The sequence below is a fragment of the Gracilinanus agilis genome, chromosome 3 (genome assembly GCF_016433145.1).
Source record: "Gracilinanus agilis isolate LMUSP501 chromosome 3, AgileGrace, whole genome shotgun sequence".
Lineage (NCBI taxonomy): Eukaryota > Metazoa > Chordata > Mammalia > Didelphimorphia > Didelphidae > Gracilinanus > Gracilinanus agilis.
Window position 1 is genome coordinate 142,481,148 of NC_058132.1, and position 12,122 is coordinate 142,493,269.

At 39.8% G+C, this 12,122-nt stretch overlaps 1 protein-coding gene across 1 annotated transcript in view; it reads left to right on the forward strand.

Annotated features, from left to right (window-relative positions):
* The first annotated feature begins 361 nt into the window (after positions 1-361).
* ATP8A2 (ATPase phospholipid transporting 8A2) overlaps positions 362-12,122 on the forward strand; it is a 727,903-nt gene continuing 716,142 nt past the window's right edge. Inside the window, exons 1-2 of the mRNA XM_044668968.1 lie at positions 362-494; positions 1,901-1,953. Coding sequence (XP_044524903.1) covers positions 362-494; positions 1,901-1,953 — 186 coding nt within the window. The remainder of the gene's footprint in view (positions 495-1,900; positions 1,954-12,122) is intronic.

The following is a 12,122-nucleotide window of genomic DNA, read 5'->3' on the forward strand; positions in this document are numbered from 1 at the left end:
GGCCACAGGAAGAGAAGGCCACGCCACATGGAACCCGCAGGCCCTTCAGGAAAGCCCCTTTGCAGCCTGTGGGGGGGGAGTGAGGGGGTGAGGGGGGGCATGACCTCAGTGAGCGGGGTCCCTCTGCAGGGGCGTGGCCAGAGTGCCCGCCCCCTCCCCTCCCCACATGTGGGACACTGACTGGGCTCCCAGAACCCTGAGCCCCAGGGCCAGCAGCAGGAGGCGCCACGTGGTCAGGCTTCCAACCCTGGAGGAAGTGCTGAGAGGGATGGTCGGAGGGGAGGGCAGGGCCTCTGACCCCTGCTCTGGCTATGTGTGTGGGAGAAACACATCCTGAGGTCACATAGCCCACGCCAGGAAGATGGAGATGCCACAGAGGAAGACCCAGAAGGCAACTGACATCCGCCTTAGGCTGACACCGATCCCTTTTTTGAGGCAAAAGCATCAATCAAACCAGCGAAAATGCCAGGCCTCCCACACCCCCTTCTGTGTGGGTGAGTGTCTTTGGGAGCAGGCTCAGGGGCCCTGTGGCCACTGGCTCCCCCTTATCTTAGGGGCACCCTCCCTTGCATTCATTCTGTTGCTCCCTTGTCCTTCCCCTCATACCTCCTGGGACATGAGCCCAGGAGCCCCCACTGAGCCCCTGAGTAACCCTGGCTAATGTGTTGCTCACAGCCTCCTTGGTCATGGCCTGGGGAGCTGGCCCTGGTCAGACTTTTGGGGATCCAGCTGTGGGTGCCCTTTAATGGCACCTCAGCCCGTTCTGAGCTGCCAAAGGTTGTGGGAATAGGGGCTAGAATGAGGTGGCCTGGTCCCCTTGGAATAAAGGGATGCTCCAGTGTCAAAAACTTTGAAATACAGAATTAATCCATGGATTACTCAAAATAGGACATGGAATCCTACTCTAAATGACAGAGGATTTCTGCTTCCCCCCAATTAAATTAAAAACACCTTTTTTGGGGAGGGTTGTCATCAGTTTATATTTTTCTCTGTAAAACTTATTGTCACGCAAAATACACTTCCACATGGGTCATCATTGTAAGAGCACCCTCATACATAGCCAAGACCCCAAAATAAAACCATAAAAACACCCATGTGGAAGACGACTCCAACAGTTCTTTCTCTGGAGGAGGATAGCACCCCCCACGATGAGTCCTTCAGGATTGTCCCAGATCCCTGGGTCGCTGAGAGGAGCCAAGTTTTCACAGTTGATCGTTGTACAATATCGCCAACAAACATCTTTTAAAGGTTCCTGCCCTGTTTAAAGTGCTGTGTTCTGTCCACTGTCTGGCTAATGGCACCCTTGGCACAATCTCAAAAAAGAGGGGTAGTGATGACTCCTTGTTTTTGGTAGAAGGGCCCTTTTTCTTGGAAAAGACTTTGTGGGGATCAGAATTTTAGTGCTGGTAGAGACGTTGGTGGCCCGTATCAGAGCCAGAACGTGCTGTGCTCCTTATCACAAGGATGGTTATCTAGCCTCTGCTTGTGGATTTTCCTAGTGAGGAAGAGGAACCAAAGGCCTCCCATTCCACTTGTGGGGAGGTCCAAATTGATAGTAATAATTTATTATCTTACTCCTTAAGATCACTCTAATTTAATGACAGGCATTATGTCTCTCATGCCTTCTCTTCTGCAGGCCAAATGACCAGAGTTCCTTCAGCTGATCCTTCAGCCTTACCCTTCACATGACTGCCAAAGGGCCATGTTGCTGACCGGCTCACTAGACTCCCTTGGCTCCCTATTTCCCCAGGACTTGGCTCCCTATTTCCCCAGGACTCTATACAAATAGGCAGCACAGTTTGGTGGGTGGGAGCCGGCGTTACACAAAAGAAGATTTGAATTCAGGCCATAGCTGATAGGCATAGGCTGCATCATCTCAGTGAATGTTTCTCTGCTCCAGGCGTCTCTCCAGATTACAGTTTGTTGCGAAGGTGCCAACCCATACTGGTAGAGGTAACTTCCTCATTTGGGAGTTCTCTATTAGAATGATAATAATAACAAATATATTCTGCTTATTATGCATCAGACACTCTGCTCAACACTTGATAAATATCTCATTTGAGTTTTACTCTGGGAGGCAGATCCCATGATCATCCCCATTTTACAGATGATGAATTTGAGACCCGAGGATTATGTGACTTGCTCAGGGTCCCTAGCTAAGAAGTGTCTGGGACAGGATTTGAATTTGGCTCTTCCTGACTCCAGGCCAGGAGGCTTATCCATTGTACCACCTTTTCCCCTTCAATAGAATGTGAGCTCCTTCAGGGTAGAGATTGTTTCATTTTGTCTCTGTGTTCTTAGGGCTTAGCACAGTGCCTGACACATAATAAGTGCTCTGTCCTTGCGTGCTGATTAAGTAATCTGGAGGTCCTTCACCATCCTGCTTGCTTTAATTCCAGTCTTAGGATTTATCCTTCAATACTGAAGCCCTCGTTGTGCTTTGCTCTTCTATGTATGTTAATAATATCTCCTTCCTGCATGCTATATCATATTCTGTTTACATGGGAGTCTGGTTACAGGTTTCTAGAGGTTTCTAGCTTAGAGGGGAGAATTCTTACGGGAGAGGGTGAAATGACTGGAACATAAACATTGCCTGATAATATTTGAAGAGTTGTTATGAAGAAGAAAGATGTTACTTGTGTCTCTGTATAGAGCAGAACCAAGACTTACAGGAAGAATGAAAGGGATCATGCTTTGGCTTAATAAAAGGGACAACTTCTGAAAACTTGGAACGATCTTGAAAAAGTTGAAAAACTTGGGAAGTATGGGGAGGTAAAGAGTTCCTTGACCCTAGGAGTGCTCAAAGAGAAGCCAGACTTGTCAGGGACAGTGCAGAGAAAATTTGTCCTTGGGACCCATGAGTTGGACTGGATACTGTCTTTTTAACTTCTGCTTTAAAAATATGAACTTAAAGATGAAAAAAAGTATATTTCCTTATACAGCAGAGCACAAAAAGGTGATTGTATATAAAATGGTGAATTCATCTTGGTTTGATTTTTAAAAAAGACTCCAATACATTCAACACATTACTTTCAAAACTGTCCTCTTTATCTCTGCTTCCTTTTGTCCTCTTCAACATATTTCAAAAAGTGATAATGTCCTTTTTTTGGAGGGGGAGCTAAGGAGTGGGAGAATCACTTTTACTAACCCCCCACTTCTTTCCAGTTAACAGAGAAGAAAGGAAAAAGACCTTATAACAAATAAACAAGTAAGCCAAATGAATCCATGTGGTTGTCCATGTCTAAAAATGTATGTCTGTACTTAATCACTTCTCTATCAGGAGGTGAGTAACCTGCTTCATTATAGGTCTCCTGGAGATATGGTTTGCCAGTAATTTGATTAGAATTCTTGTATTTCAAAAATTGTTTATGATGTTGCCCATGTATAACTTTTTCTCTTGGTTCTACTCCCTCTGCTTTAGTTCATGATATCCATGATTCCTCTGAAATCATCTTTCTTTATTTCTTCTGGTACAGTGACTAAATAAATGACTTCTGAGAACCTTCCCAGTTCTAAGATTATACAATTAAATTAGCCTTGATAATGTTACTCTGTTATTTTGTTTTAGTGTTTTTTATACCTTTGTGCCAGGATCTGCTTAAAACATTTCATCCTTGAATTTTTTTTACTGTAATTTGACATGATTATTTAATCCAATAGATCCACCAAAAATATGATAAACTCTTGGAGCTGGAAGGAAACTTGCAGATCACCTAGTGTAACACTACTTCCCTTTACAGACAGGGAAACTGAAGCCTAGTCAGGACTAAGCTTAGTACCCAGGTCTCCTCACTCCTGATTCTGTGTCATATAGCATTAATTATTTTCTATGCATATAAAACAATATAATTAATTTCCATGAAAGCATGCTGAGGAGAGCAACTTTCCTAAGGAGTGACAGTTGATTGCATAGGAAGAGTGTTACAAATATTCCATCTACTGATTGAAAACATTCATTTGGACAAGAGAAATATTTTATTCAAAGATTGTTAGATCAAAAATCTATTAAGTTTAAGGCAAAAGGAACCTTAGTGTCTTAAACTGGGCTTTTAAAAGCACATGTACTTTGATAATGTTTGTTCTGTGAGCTTATTGATGTAGGTTCTTCCTTTGCCAGTACATAATGTGAACCTATCTATATTTTTTAATCTTGTATGATTCTTGACCAAATCTTCCTATAAATCTCTCCAAGAGGATCTAACTACTGCCCTAAAGACCTTTTCTTAATGTAGGGAATCTTAACCTTGAATACATGAACTTATTTTAAAAATATTTGGATAACTGTACTTCTGTAGAATTCCATTTCGTTTTTCATCTGAAGTTTTATTTTACATATTTTAAAACATTCTTTTGAGAATCTATAGACTTCACCAGATTACCAGAGGGATCTATGGCACACAAAAGGTTAAGAACCTTGCCATAATGGTTTTGTTTTAAAATATGGATCCTAGGCATTTATATGCTTAGGAAATTGGCATTCTGATATGGAGTATAACCCTTGTATGAAAATGGTTTTTATGTAATCTAGGGCCTGAGGGCACTGAGTAACTTACTCACATTCTTGACTTTTAGTATTCACTCAAGAAGTCTGAGAAAATATAAGTACACCCCCATACTGGCTCCCTAAATACAATGAATTTCCACTTTTAAGTATATGATTTTTAAAATGATTATTGAAGAAAATTTCATTTTAAGAAGGAGGAAAAGAAAACAAATCCTCGAAGAAACAATTATCAGTCCCAAATAGTTGTCAAAACTTCTGGCATTTTGGACTGTTTGGCTAGTCAATAATTGTCTTGGCTGAGTGCTCCTTTTTGGCAGAAGGTATGTATAGGTATGGTTCAGGTCAGGGTATGGGGTAGAAAGGCAAGTTTTTAAAAAATCTTCTCTAATCTCTTTTTATACTTTATTGGTACATGGCAGCCCAGATGCACTGTCACCAGTTACTCAAGACAGGAAAGCCTTATTCTCTATTTTTGGCTCCTATGCAAAATGAATTCAACACTATTTGGAGTCTTCTTCTCCATGGCTGTCACCATCCTCTACCAAAGGCCCTTCTCTTCTGAACAGCTCTTGTCCACACCCCTTCTTTTCCTCTGACACTGCCACCACTCTGGTGCAGGGCCTCATCTCCCCACAATAGCAGGAGCTCTCCCTCAGGTACAAACCTGATCTCCCCCAAGCAGAGGTCTAATTGTGTCCTACTCCACTGGATCTCCTCAAATATCAAATATGCAGCTTGGCTTTTAAAGCACTTCCTAACCTAGGCACTTCTTTTTACCTTTCCAATACTCCTACATCTTACTCCTTTTCTATGATCCAGAAACACTGACCTACTTGCTGTTCTTTGTACAGAACACTCTCCTAATTCTGTGTATTCACTGACTATTCTCCTTGCATGAAATTCTTTAATCCTTCATTTCCATCTCCTAGCTTCCTCAGCCTCCTTCAAGTTCCAGATAAAATCCCACCTTTTGCAAGAGCCCTTTCCTGATCTCCCTTAACGTTAGAGCTTTCCTTCCAAAATTATCCAATTTATCCCATGCATATCTCTTTTGTATTTAGATCTTTGCATGATTTCTCCTCCATTAGAATGGGAACTCCATGAAAACAAGGATAGTTTTTACCTTCTTTAGCCTCTCACTTAAACCAATTCCATTAGCACCCTTTGCTGGTTATTCAAAGAGGAGAAAGAGGGATATGGTCAAAATATTGTCATTTGCTACAACAGTAGAATTCTACTCTATAGAGATGACAGGCTTTGTGAATATTGGTATGGATAAGATAAGCCAAACTCTCAGATCAATATATAATACTGATCTCTGCAAGGCAGTATGTAGTAGGAAAAGAAGTGGGATAGGTGTCAAAAGCCTCTGATTGGAGTCTCTGCTCAAGTGTTGCCACTCACTGTCCCTTAACCTCTTAGCATCAGTTTTGTAGGTGATGCCATGAAAAAAGCTCAGTCCCTGAACTGATCTTATTTTTGTGTGTTCTTAGGTGAGGCCCTTATACTGTTAGGTGCCTCTTCTGTAAAATGAGGCAGTTGTATTAGACTTTGGAGATGAAGTGATTTGGGTTCAAATCCTCCATTTGATACAAACTGGCTGGATGACTCTGGATGAGTCATTTAACTTTCCAGGCCCTCAGTCAAGTCTCTAACTTTTTATCCAGAGCAGGTGCCAGTCTATGTTGGTAGGATTCCTCCTGGGAACTTTGCTATAGCAATAAAATCATAGCCCCTCAAAAATCAGCCAACATTGCGCAGACCTGTATATTTCTTTGTGTCAGAGACAATGTGATGTTCTAATTAGGGTGAGAAAATCATGGTTTTTGACCACCAGAACTGGTCAGGCAGATGGCCTAGCAAAATTGGTCAGCTCTGCTTCAGGACTATTTTCATCCTATGTATCGGTAAAATGTGCTTGGTTTACTGACTGTATTTGACTCATCAATTTAAACAACCATTTATTAAGCATCTGCTGGGTGTAATACATTGTGATTTGTTTCGTGAAATTAAAATGCAGTTGGCGTAGTTGGCAAAATAATTTACAGTGTTTAGCAGGTCATTGTAAATGAATACCAAGAAATAGTGTTTTCTCAGGGAGAGGTAGCCACTATCACACTTGCTTTTTAAGCAGACAGACATTAAACACTGAAGGGTAACCTGTTAGAGATGTTTATCAACAAGTAATTTATTAAATGCCTACATGTCGTGGACACTGTGCATGGTGTCAGGGATATAAATACAACAAATGAAACAATCCTTATTTTCAAGGTGTCTCCCTCCCTTTTGCAGGGGATTATTTATGGTCAAAGAAAGGAATAAGTTCTTTGGACTTTTTTTTTTGCCAACTAAGCCACCACACATCATAGAGACCATAGAGAAAGGTAAAAATTGGCTCTTCAGCTTTCCTTGCCTGGTTTGTTGAACAGTTTCTGCCCCTTGACTTATTTCCACATCTTAAAATGGCTTGTTGGAAGCATGGCTTCTGTTCCTCTCTGAATATATTATTTCCTATGACTTTGTGAGCTTTGCATACCTTGTGCAGGTGACAAAAAATTCAAAGATATTTTTACCTAATTGAGTTCTACTGGAGACTGTCCTTAGCTTCACATCTGTTGCCTTTATTACAGGTAAACAGGCAGATACCACAGCTGTGATGTGGTTTAGTTAAAAAAAGAGAGCCAGAGTTTAGAAGCAAGGAGGCCTAGATTCCAGCCTAGCTCCTGTCATTTTTACACTCACTAATCTCTTCTAGATGCCTCTTTATCTCCTTTGGCACTGCCAGCCCCTTGGTGCAGACTCCTATCACCTCACACCTAGGTCACTGCAATAGCCTCAGCTCTCTATTACCTTCAGGATCAAATATAAAATTCTCTATCTTTTAAAGCCCTTCATAACCTGGTGCCTTCTTCTCTTTTCTTACACCTTACAACCATATACACACTCTGTGTTTCAGTAACACGGATTCCTTTCTGTTCTCATCCCTGACACTCTATCTTCCATTCTCTCCCTCCTGGGTTCCTTCAAATCTCAGCTAAAGTCTTGCCTTCTGTAGGAAGTTCTCCTTAATCTTAGTACCTTCCTTTTGAGACTACCACAATGTATCATATATATATATATATATGTATATATATATATATATATTGTTTGTACATAAAGTTTTTTGCATGTTTTCTTTTTCATTAGATTTTTTTAAAACAAATGTTTTTTTTTTTGCCTTTACGTCCCTAATATTTAACATACTGCCTGGTACATGGCAAGTAGGTGCTTAGTAAACGCTGGTTGACTGATCAATTAATTATCAGTGTGACCTTAGTCATTTTTACATGACTGCCTTTCTGTTTTCCTCAGCTACCTCCCATAATGCATGTCTTCCTTGTCTGATTGGGTATGATGAAATTCTAGGATGTTCCCCAAAGGGAAAAGGCTCCTTATATTTCTTTTAGGAATTGTCACCACTACAATGAAAGATATTCCAAAGATTTTTTTTCCCTTCATTGGACCATATCCAAGGAACAGAAGCTCTTTCTTTAGTAATATCTTGAGTATAATTGTTCCTTTTGGGTTTTTTTTACCATGTTTAAGCTTTTTCTGTAAAGGGTCAACAGTTGTGTGTATAAAGTACAAATTGTTTTCCTTCCTGGATAACATGGGAAACTCTCACTCTCTTAACTCTCTTTAACAGGGAGGATAGATTTTTTTCAATATGATAGAATAAAGAATCCAAGAAGAATAAAAGCAAATCAACCAACCAAAACACTGGAATGCAGGAGCAAATCTGATTTTGGGTCAAAGAGTTAAAATATAGAAGAATGTGACACAATGGAGGCAGCATAAAAGATGAATCTTTTGAGTTTTTTTCTGAAAAAATAGTAATGAATCTTCTACTGTAGAATATGGATCTAGTCAGGAATGATGACATACACTTATAAGCTTAACTTCTAGGGATACTGAGGGTCTTGGATGTTGAAATTTGAGAGTTCTGAATGGCATTGGGGCTAAGCTGATTGGATAGGTACATTAAGTCTAGCACTAATAGAGTAAACTCCCAAGAGCAGAGATAAATGATGGTCCCAAGGCTACCTAAGGAACAGTGAAGTAGTGCCTATCAGAGCTCTTGTACCAATCATTAGTAGGCTTTTAAGTAGCTCTTATACTACCATTGTAGGAGAGATAGGAAGATCCAGTTTAAGAACAAAATATGGTTTTAGGTCCTTTTTCAAGAATCAGTTTTTCGCATGTGATGGAAAGATAGTGAAGAATCTGTAAATGCCACAAAGAACAAAAACATTTTCTACTAGACCCAAGAAAAAGTGATGTTATAGTGGTAATTGATTACTCATTGAATAGTTTGGAAGCATCTATGAGTGAATCCAATATGACCAATTAGGAGCTATATAGTCAGTCTTCCTTGGGGGCAGGGTTATATTCAAGATATATCTTCCCTTAAATAATAAATGTTGGAGGGGATGTGGTAAAATTGAGACACTAATGCATTGCTGGTGGAGTTGTGAATTGATCTAACCATTCTGTAAAGTAATTTGGAATTATGCCCAAAGGGCTTTAAAAGAATGCATGTAACACCACTGGATTTATATCCCAAAGAGATAAAAAAAAAAGGGAAGTGTTCAGTTTGTACAAAAATGTATATCTTTGCTTTTTGTGGTGGTAAAGAATTGGAAAATGAGGGGGATGTCCTTCAATTGGGGAATGACTGAGCAAGTTGCAATATGGTGATAGAATACTATTGTGCTAGAAGGAATGATGAACTGCTTGAGTTCTATAAGAATTGGAAAGACTTCCATGAACTGATGTGGAGTGAAATAAGCAGAACCAGCAGTACACCATACAAAGTAACTGAAACACTGTGAGATGATGAAATGTGATTGACTTTGCTACTAAAAGCAATGCAATGATCCAGGACAACTCAAAGGGACTTTTGAGAAAGAACACAATCCATATCCAGAGAAAGAACTGTGGGAGTAGAAATCCAGAAGAAAACACATGATTTATCACTTGTTTACATGGGTATAGGATTGGGGTTTTGGTTTTAAAAGATTATTACAAAAATGAATAATATGAAATAGGATTAGAGTGATAATATGTGTATAACCTGGTAAAATTGCTTCTCATCTCTAAGAGGAGGGAGGTAAGAGGAGAGGGAGAAAACGAGAATCATGTAACCATGGAAAAAATTGTTTTAAATCCTAAAAAAGATATCTTTCCTTAAACTTAGCACACCAGATGTTAACTACCGACTTCTGGTAATCAATTTATTCAGCAAACATTTTGTAGGTACTTACTGAATGCCTGATGCTGTAATTGGGCACTGGCAATACAAAAAGATTTTTTAAATTCCTTTTCTCCAGGAACTTAATTTCTACTTGGGGGATAAACATTGTGTATGCTGATAAGTAAATATAAAAATATAAAATATTTGAAGCGTGTTTCAGGAATTGGGAAGATTGGGTTATTAACTCTTGTTGGAGGCAGTATCTAATCTGAACTTTGAAGGAAGCTCTGAATTGTAAGAGGTAAAGATGAGAGGGAAATATATTTCAGGTGTAGAGGACAGCCTGTTCAAAGACCCAGAGATAGAAGATAGCGTATCCTGTACAAGCAACATGAAATAAACTAGTTTGACTAGAATATAAAGTTTGCGAAGGGGAATAATGTACACTGTATGGGTTGTTGTTGAGTTGTGTCAGATTCTTTTTGGCCCCATTGGGGTTTTCTTAGCAAAGATACTACAGTGATTTACCTGATTTACCTTTACCCTTTCTGGCTCATTTTACAGATAAGGAAACTGAAGCAAATAGGACTAAGTGATTTGCCCAGGGTCACGTAGTTTGTAATTGAGGCCAGATTTGAACTCATGAAGATGAGTTGAGTCTTCCTGACTCTAGGCCAGATATTTTGTCTGCTGATAACCCCTGGCTGGAAAGGTAGCATCAAAATGTGAAGGATTTTAAAGACCAGAGGAGTTTGTATATTGACTCGAGACCCAATAAGGGGCTACTGGAGATTTTTGAATAGGGTCATGACATGGGCAAATGTGAAATTGAGTAACTTTGAAAAAAAACCTAGGGATTCTAGAGAACTAGACAGAGAACTAGAGAACTAGACAGACCGAGGGCCACTGGGTTTTTGTGACTGTTGGCTAATTCCTGTTAGGGACTTGAGAAAAGAAAGCTAATGGAAAGTGAGCAACTGCTGCAGACTATATCAAAGAATTCCACTAATCTTTCTAGACCATGACTTGAAGTATAGGAATTAATGGACGCTGGCCAAGAGCAAAGTGCATTTACTGAGGGATGGGAAGAATATATACAGGGAGAATATACTCCATCTTGGTCTTAAACTGGGAAGACCAGGAGGATAATAAAATGCCCAGTTATGGATTCTAAAGCAGATTTCCATAAAGGCTAGAATGCAGTAATTCATAGAAGACAATAACTAGGAAGAAGGGGAAAAATAATGTTTACAGTTTTAGATGCTGATGTATCAGTCTAGGGGGGTGGTGAATAATAAACAGAATGAAAAAAAGCAAGGAGATAATGATGACTTTATGGGTGTAACCTAAATCAAGTGGAATGTAGCACTTAGCTGGAATATAGTAGTGGGAAGATTTTTTATTCAAAAGAGGAAAAAAGTAGATAAAAGGGACAGTGGAATAGCTTTGCATATAAAGTAAATATTCCCTTTTTGGAAGTTATAAAACCAAAGGGGGAAAACAGAACCAGTACTGTGGCAGAAGCATGTTGGTATAGAGTCTTAACTACTAGGCCAGATAGAGAGAATAGATGAGTTCTTTTCATAAAGGACAGAGCTGGCACAGGAACAAAATATACTTTTCTAGGGTGGGGATTTCACATCTCCAGAAATTCTGCTATAAATTTTTGCTTAAAGGAGAGCAGCCATTAAGTTCTTGCCTCATTTTCCAACTAATTTAATACTTCAGAAAACAGAAGGGAATTGCTGTTCTGAACTGGCTAAAACATAAGTTTTGGGTATCTAGGAAAGTAATGATCATAAGGGAGGGGTGACAGTTTTAGCAAGCATTACTTATCAGGTACTTTGCTCATTGCTCAGCACACAAAAATAAAGATAAGGTATCAGGCTTCAAGGAAAATGCATTCTCCTGGAGAGTGGGGTGGGGTAGTGTATAAAACATATACACTGGTAAGAAATACAGAGTACTTTATTTCTAAGAGATGAGCACTAACAAATGAGTAGGGCTGGAGGAGGTGGCACCTGAGTTGGGCTTTGAAATTATCTAAAGACTGTAAAAGATAGAGGGTGGGGAGGAAGAACATTCCGGGCAAGGGTGGCAGCCTGTATAATGGCTCTGAAATCTTAGATAAAATATCCTGTACAGGGAACAGCAAGTAGGGCAATTTGCCAAGAAGGAAAAGTGAGTGGAGAATAGTAATCAGGCAGGGAAAATCTGTTGAAGCCAGATTATGAAATACTTTAACTACTGCCTGCTACATAAGGGGTTTGTTTCTAGCCAATCCTAGAGATGACAGGGAGACGCTGAAGCTTCATGATCAGAGGAATCACGTGATCAGTCCTATGTTTCAGGAATATCTATGGCAGTTATCTGGAGGATGGAAGC